The 8,990-nt window shown below is 38.5% G+C and overlaps 1 protein-coding gene across 1 annotated transcript in view; it reads left to right on the forward strand.

The window, feature by feature from the left end:
- The window catches only part of LOC118332862 (transmembrane protein 132C-like), a 122,836-nt gene that overhangs the window by 80,213 nt on the left and 33,633 nt on the right, over positions 1–8,990 (forward strand). Inside the window, exon 4 of the mRNA XM_035668296.1 lies at positions 162–344. Within this exon, the coding sequence (XP_035524189.1) occupies positions 162–344 (183 nt within the window). The remainder of the gene's footprint in view (positions 1–161; positions 345–8,990) is intronic.

The raw sequence follows: 8,990 nt of genomic DNA on the forward strand, positions 1-8,990 counted from the left end.
TGTTTGTGTGTGTTTTAATTTGTGTGAGACAGAGAAAAGAGAGTAAAATATAGGCCATGTGTGCTTCTGAAGCTCTGAAACTTAATTTACGAGTTCTGGTGACAGTTCCAGTATCATCTAATTTAATACTTTTCCCTTGTTTTTTTGTTTTTCTATTTAAGGGTCAAGCTGAAGGACGGTGTGGCGTTCCTGGGAGCTAGGGCCATTAACCCTGTTGTGTGGACCGTGAGTCAGGATGTAAGAAGTGAAGGTCACAGGATTGTCACCCTCCACTGTCGGAGGAAGGAGAACAGTTTTAGTCAAAGGTACGTTAGACTCCCTCCTTCCACAGAATTAATCAACGTGTGAATGAAATATGAACTGAACACCCTGCTGAACAACCAGAAAGCAGCAGCTCACTTGTTCATTTCTCAGACAGCTGTCAGTAGAGAGCGATTGCAAAGAGTGAGGATGAAAGAGGTCATGACTCAGCATCCCAACCATTAATTCCTTGGCACTGCCACGCCTGCAGGTCCACAGCCAGTTTTAAGTGCAGTCAATAAAATGTATTGTTCAAGGAAGACAGTGTTGCCCTTTGCTCGCAATAAAAGGATAGGTCCGGAAATATTCTATACTTTTCATATTGTCAACAAATCCCATGAAAAGACAAAAAACCAACAATGGATTGATCCTGCTAACAAGTATTGTCTGTGTAGCCAAAGCCTTAGTCCTCTGTGCCCTATACCTTGGCATGGTTGTTAATACAATTAAAAACACATTATTGTGTTTGTGTGTGACATTTTGAAAGCAGCTATAATTGACATTTGTAAAATAACATTGTATCAAATGACAGTGGAAAACACTGACAATGTGAAAGGGATAATTCGGATTGATAAACCTACAAGAATGTCACTTCAATATGCAGGTCCCTGCGGCTTTACGAAGCTTTATAGTTTTATAGTTCAGCTGCAGCTTTAATGTATGTATTCTCTGTCAGCAACAAATATGCATACACACAAAGCTGGTGGACATAGTGGAGCATTTAGCAGCTGAAGAGCCAGAAATTTAAGTCAGGAGTTGGTAGAGACCAAAACTAGAGCTAAAAGAGGGTGAATATTGGACTTACTTTTATCAGGTGGCCAAAACCACAACTCCAAATGATTGATAATGTTTCTCCGTAACTACTGGATGTGTACATAAGGTGATATATCATTCTTGTGTTCAAAACTTTTTTGTGGTCAAAAAATTATGTTACTGCAGGTTTCAAGATTTCAAATACAGCAGCCTTATCTGTTTATGAAACCTCACCCATGTTACGTCACATTCAGTTTAAACTGTCTTCTTAATGTTGAATAAGAAGGAATCCCAGAAACTTTTCCCAACAGTAATAATTTATAACTAATTATTATTAAGTTACCCTTTGTAAAATGTACTGTTTACAGTTCTTTTAAATCACCTACCAAACAAACATTTGACCAGCAGAAGTCAGAAGAAGAGTCAATGGCCAGTCAATATGTATTCCCCAAACAAGCTATCAGGTATAACTAAATTACCTTACGGGTGGTTAGGCATGTTTTATCCCATTAACTACAAGTTATGTACAATTTACTGTTACTTCTTACTATTTTACAAAGTATACCATATACTTACAAGACTGATTTCCCATCTTACACATCCATTAATTTCAGTTCACTATGAATATCATCCAGAAGCAGAGGTTTATTTTTTTCTTATCATGGCAAGGTTTTCAAAACTAAAAAATACTTCATCTTAGCACCTGAAGTTGTTACATTATGAGTTCTGTTGTCAAAAATCACAACCAAATGGCCAAAAATAAGCTGATACGACGGATGTTGTTCAAAAGAATAATGTGAATCTGGTTGTTTGTTGACATAAAGAGGCTACAGCTCAGTAGTTGACACTCAAAATTGAGTCATTGACAGTAGGATTCTGAAGAGAGTCCTTGCTCCATTAAAACCACTTCAAAGTTGAGATGAAGAAATGTAAGTTGTGAATGGTTTTTCATTCCTTACAGAAATTAAATTGAACAAAAAAGGCTGCTTGAAAGGAAGGAAAGTCATCTAAAACTTTGTAAGCTTTGTAAATGGCAATAATGTGAGGTACAATGTATACCTAATATTTAGTATATGGGCTGAAATATACCAAACTGTTTGTCTAAGCCTTTAAATATGAGTATTTTATGAGTATTTGGGTAAGGAATCATAATGTTTTACAAGTCTGAGGAACTTTGGTGGCGTTTAGTTATTACATAAATTTGAAAAGTTGAATGACATCTGACAAAAGAACGTTACAGAGACCACGAAAACATCTGCATCTTTCTAATCAAGACAAACGATGTGCTTTGTAAAGATGTTTCCATTAATAAATAATAACTGTGCATCTGTTTTTGAGTTTCTGCATGTGTGTCTTTGTATAGTATTTGACATTCAACTTGACAGCTAAACGGTTTTAGGCAAAGACAAAGTGGCTGCATACAGGAAGTGACACACCCTGGCTGGGTTGTTATTTCCTCCTGGGTGTCAAGGTGATGACAGTGATGAATGACAAGTCATCTATCATTTACATGCATTTCTTTCACAGCCCCCGCTGAGGTGGACAGACATTGAATTATACAGAGCAGCTCAAATCAAGGTCATACAAGTTAAATCTGGAATTATGCCCTCCAATTCTCCGTTCAACAAAAGACTACCTTGAAGTATTGAGATGATAATGCAACACCTGCCATAACCATGTGCTTTTAGGGTTCTTTAGCTTACATATGGAATGGAAAGACTGGAGCACATCAGTGAATAAAAATCATCATTCAGAGATTGCCAAATGGTGACATTATCAAAACATTGAACTTTAATTTTGAAATCTTTGATGAGGTTAGAGAGAGGAGCAGCCTTGGACTTGTCTATTTTAAAATATACAAGACCATGACTGCTGAAATATGAAAACCCTCCCCTGGCAGTGTCAGTTTTATCTCCTGACCAGCGGTGGTAGAGAGCTCTCAAATTACGCTTTTCTTTTTGTGGTCAGGCATCAACATGAACCCTCCACACACCGGATCAGACAAACATACTGCATGATGGGCTTTTATTGGTCTTTGCTTTTGATTTCAAAACAGGAACAAAATGAGCTGTCTCGAATCGTACATTGTCCACTGAAATCTCTTTTCGCATTACTTTTTGGGAAAAAAAGAAACAGGCCTTAGGGGTGCAGAGTCCTGCTTCATTTATGAGACCAAAACAAGGTTTTAGGAGTTGCCCAGTAACATCAGCTATTATAGCTCTCTGATTGGTCAAACTTGCAGCTGGTCGGCTCTGTCCATTCTCTGTAGATATTTTTCAGACCACCAGCAGGAGAAAAAAAACAAGTCTCAGAAGGTTTAGGCTGACTTGAGGCTACAACAGAATACGATTTGTTATTCTGTTGTCTGAAAGCCTTGAAAGTAATTTTCTAAATTAATTTAGTTTAGTTCGCTGGTACCTGCATGGATTTCCTTTTTGACATACTTTCTCCTACTCACCAGTAATAGGTCCATACACAGGGAGTGATTCTATTCAGTGGCTGTACTGTGGGTAGCAGATATCCCATCAGTCAGGTTAAGTGCAAAATGATCTTCATTAGCCAGAATATATGAAAAGGGGTAATGGAAATATGTGTAGATTGAAGCCAAGGAGTTTGAAAAGACAAGTGCTCTAAAACATTACACTTCTCCTAATCTCCAACTGAAGCTCACTTTGCCGACTATTAGAACAGCATCAGTGCCAGAACTTAAAAGATAAATACGGGGAGCAGGATGCATCTCCTCTGTCTCGTGGTAGAAAATGCAGCCATTTACAGCCAGTGGTGTGACCGCCAGGTGACAGACTGATTCAGACAGGTTTGATGACTAAACTTCCAACAACCAATCAATCATCATTATATCAACTGTGGACATGCACACTTAGAGAGACAGTTGTATCTCAGTATAATGAGGAATCCTTTTAATGGATATGCATCATCATCTGCACAATGACTACTTAGGTAAGGTTCAGAAAACACATAGTTGTTGTGTCCCAGAGGTGTGCACATTGTGTGTGTGTGTCTGCTTCAGAATGGCAGTCCAGTTACTTTAGCAAGCATATGCTCACTGTACTGATCTTATGTGCTCTGGAGAAACTGAGTCAGCTGAGAATTGAGGTGTGAAAAGAGAAATAAACGGTTAAAAGTGTTAGTACAGAAGAGAAAAAGAGGTCTAGGAGGACACAAAGCAAGTGAAATGATAAAGTTCAGTTATAGTATATGAGACAGTAATGCTGGGAAATAAATGCCATAATCGAGCTAATTTGAAAAGTCAAGAAATTAATTCTGCTGCAGCCTGTGATATGATTATTTATTTGCATTATTTTTGTTAGAAAAAAAAGTAACAAATTAAGAGTGACATGAGCAAACTATTACAATTGTGATGTTGTATATGTTTTCTTATAGAATTCTATTCAAGGTAGAGAAAGTAGCTTATTAAGACATCTCTTTAACTTTTTACTTTTTAGAAAAAATATATGTGGTTGTGTTTGTATGTATTTGTATGTTCATTATGTGAAACATTTTCTCTCCCTCTATAGCAACTGTGGCTCTGTCTCCGGGCAGCAGTTGATGATGATTTAGTTATAGTGCAATATGTGTGGTAGCCTGTATGGGAATGGATTACATTTTTAGATGTTTGGGTTTCAATACACCATGCTGTAAATGAATTGTCTATATAACAGCAAAAACCGTTTGCCTCCTGGCAAGACTTGTATTCCCTTTTCAGATAAAGCGAAACCCAGCTTGTAAATTTACAGTCATTATAAGGTCTCAAAATGTTCTGGATTTTGTGTGTGCCCAAAAAAGCACTTTAGAAACCAATCCAGCAGTTTAAAAAAAAATAAAATGCTGATCTGTGTCATAGAATGCCATGGTCAGCATTAAGTATTTGAGGACATCTGTATGCAGACAGCAAGGATTGCAGTGTCTATGAGATAAGGAAATCCTACAGTGAGCTGGACCTGGTCCTAACTGTACTGAAGATGTCTATGCCCATACAGATACACAATTTTTCACACATACATACATTTTCATTTTTCAGTTTAAACAGTTTTGTGCACTAAGCTGTCACGACACATCACAGCCCCTCTCGAGAAATAACCTCTCTTGTGAACAAATTGAACGCAAAACCTCCCAAAAAAACACCAACCAAACTCATTTCTGTACCCCTCTTAACACAAGGGTGTCCATGTTGAGCAGATTTAGCTACAAATAGGCTACTACATGATTGTACAAGTCTCCAGGCGGTAATAAAGCTGACTGATGCAAGATCAAATGGTCGTCAGACAATTCTGCCTTCTCTGTTATGAAGATATATTAGGACACTTAAATGCTAAGAGTTGTCCTTCAACAGCAAGTCCTCCACTTCTGTGTCCTCACTACTCTCCGTTACCATGGAACGACCGACTGCTTCTCCCCACCGTGAAGCCAATTCTTATTCTATCTTTTTTCCTGCAAGTGCTATTGAATTTAAAATCCCCATCAGCTGTTGGATTAACTAAGCATGGGAATGTGCACACCACACACTTGAGGAATATCATACACATTATCTTTGTGTCTGTGCACGTTGATGCGAGTCAAGTGGGTGGGTCCTTCATGTAAACAGAGTTGACAGTGATGTTCCTTTAGGATAATCAAAATGCAAAATCATAAAGAGAGTCATCAGCAATTCATGTCAGGTACTCAAGCTGCTTCTGGCTCCATTATTTCTTTTTAATGAAATCTAACACAATTTGGAGTTCCCGTTTGATTGAGGGGAAGGAGTTGAGAAAGGGAAACAAATTAACGTTTTCTTACGGCAGCAGCAGTTTTATGACCCAATACTCAGCATGTCAATCAGGACCTTTTTTCCAGGCTGCATTGGGAGTTCGATTTGTAATTGCAGGTGGTGAGGCGTGGCATCAGACAACTAATTAAAGTAAACCGAATCTAATGGCCAACATTTCTCAATCTGCTCACTCCCTCAAATTAACACACGCACAGAGGGGACGTGCTGATTTCAGGAGCAGTAAAGCTTTTGACAAACATGAGGGTGTTTTCAGACATTGGAAGCTACTTGTTAAAATGCTATCTTTTGGGCTTTGGCTCTGTTTTAACATGACAGGACCATTATGGATGGAGCTGCAATGCTTGCGCAATATTTGGCATCTGGTACAGAAAAAGGAGCAGTGGCACTGCTGAAGAACACTAGTGAGGGATACCAAGGGAGACAAGTGTTACCCGTTTTCTCACAGGCTTCATCGCTGGTAGATTTCAAAACGTATTTTGCATAGAAATTTTGATTACTTATTTCTGAACTGATTAATCTGCTTGTTACTTTTTCAGTTACACAATTAGGAAATTCTGTCATTATAATTTCCAAGAGTCTTAAAATGTATTTATTTTTCTGTGCTTTCCGATCATCAGTCCAGTACCAACAGGCTTTACATTTACTATTGTGTATAATTAATCTGGGAAAAAGTCTAGGATGTTTGGCATTTTCTGCTTGAAAAATGTATTTACAAACAAACTAAATTCTGCCAATCAATGACCTAATCCATTAATTGACTAAATATTCAGCTCTTACATAACATCTTCATTAATGACCTTTGTGAGTGTGAGAGGAGGCTTGTCCCTGCTGGATTTTCTACTTTTCTCATCAGTTTTCTCATTTATTAGATAGACAGCAGATTTATTTATTTTATTTTATGGAAGCAGCCAAGCATTGTACAAAAGGATGTTAGGTTATGACTCTCAATTATATCCTCCTTGCTCGCATGCTGAATATTTGCGTTTGACGATCGTTTAAAATTTAGCGGGGGAGACTGATGGTTCTGATGATGGCCTCAAACAAGATTAAAAAAAATAAGAATTTTGAAAAAAGAATGAGTAAAAACACGTTTAATTGGCTTATCATGAGACAAATCTCCTCAGTAACTTACATTTAATCACTCACATATGTTCAGGGTCTATTTAAATGATTTTATTTTCCTTAAGTGACAAATTTATTGCAGTACTCTTACAGAGGCAGAACAAGACCCACTTAGTATACTTAGTTAACTAAGTGTTAATTTAACCTTGCGCTACTGTAGCCATTCTGTTAATGAGGCGGCATCCAGCTCATACTTGCACCATGTTGTAATTGTAACAAGAATGTTCCTACTACTGCCTTTGTGACTTTTACAGAATAAGTTACTCAGGTGTTTATTCAGACTTAACTGATGTAAAACTGCCAGCGCATTCAATCCAGTGAATGGCTGAAACAGGCTGCATACTGAGAAGGAACGCTGTCAAATGTGTTTTTTCTTACTGTAAACATTAACTCTTGACTCCCGTCTGTGTGAGTACACGATGGCACTTGCACACCCACACGCACACGCGCGCACAAACAAACAAACAAACAAGTGAACAAATAGAACCCTCCAGCATCTTTTCACCTTCAAAGTCTACGGGATCATGAAACATGCCACCACATTCAATTTGTCTGCTGTTGCTAGAGATGACTCCCGCTGCGAGCGAGTGGGAGTAAGGCTTACTCTAAAAGACTGACAAGACAGCCTTACAACACCTACACAATGATGCAAGCCTGTAAACCAAAGTTCTTAGGGCTGCTATCTAAAAACAACACCATAGTCTTATGTCTTGAGTGACAACGCGACAAGACACCGGGATAAATGGAATTATATTTCAGCCAACAATATATGCTTTACAGTGTGTGTTTCATCATCTTTGCACTTATTGCAGCTGTGGTGAAATATATTTTAGGGGTTAGGATTTGGAGAGGAAAAAAAAAAAATCTTGCCAGGAAGTTGCATGAAAAGTCTCCGAGTTGTGCTAAACCTTTGATGAGGAAAGTCTGCTCGGTGTGCGAGCTCTGGTGTGAAAATAGGTTAAAGATTCAAATTGTTTTCCAACAGTTGGTGAAATCATGTTTTAAGCATCAGTGAAATCGAGGCTTGTCATTCTGTGTTTTGCCCCAGCCATCTGCTGAGGGAGGTGACATGAGCCTCTGAGGGTCTTTCTGTGAAACAGAGGAAGCGAGCATCAATGGGGGGGAATGGAAACCCTAAGCTTGTTTTAGACTGAAATGATTAACATACTCTGCAGTGTGCCAGGGAGAAAAGAAAGCCACAATTCCCATATAAATACTCTATAAATATAAAGAATCTAGTTAGATAAGATTGCCCCTACTAAACATTGTTCTATCTGCATGCAAGAATACCTTCCAGCACACCATATATCCTTTTTTTATCGTTGTGTGAGATTACCTGCTGAGATGTATAGAAAGCTGGGCTCTTTAGGTTGGCGATAAATCAACATTATAGGTTAGAATTGGATGGATCACCATGAAATTGTGTACAGACAGTCATGCTGTGTAGAGTCACCATCAGGTCAAATTTGACTTTGTCCATGATTTTGTTCATGAATTACCAACACTCCCATCAACATCTGTTGTACCTTGGGTGTAGAGCCCTTAATCCAGTGCTAATGAGCACATGTTAGCATGCATGCTATACTAACATGGTGAGCGTGATGAATACTGCATGCCAAACATCAGAATATTAACATCCTCACTGAGCAATTCAACTAGCCTCAAAACATCAAAGAGCATGGGCTCTTAACGCAGGGTCCACACTGCTTGCATCTACAGTGCGTGGCGGACATCTTGCTTTTTATTTCAAATGGTGTTAACAGATTAGGGCAGCCACAGTGCCCACATGAGCCGTGCATCTCAGCTGCAGCTGCAGCTGTAGCAACGTTTTAATAGAGAGTCGAGGTCTTTTTTCTGCATGCAGCGCGTTCCCATCAAAAATAGACAATGAAAAGTCTGTTCATAGTCATATCGACTTTATACTAACAGCATACACTGATCAGCCATAACATTATGAGCACTGACAGGTGGAGTGAATAACACTGATTATCTCTGATATATTTGGCAGCAAGTGAACACTTTGTCCTCA

The sequence above is a fragment of the Morone saxatilis genome, unplaced genomic scaffold (genome assembly GCF_004916995.1).
Source record: "Morone saxatilis isolate NCDOM2014 unplaced genomic scaffold, NCSU_SB_2.0 Contig21, whole genome shotgun sequence".
Lineage (NCBI taxonomy): Eukaryota > Metazoa > Chordata > Actinopteri > Moronidae > Morone > Morone saxatilis.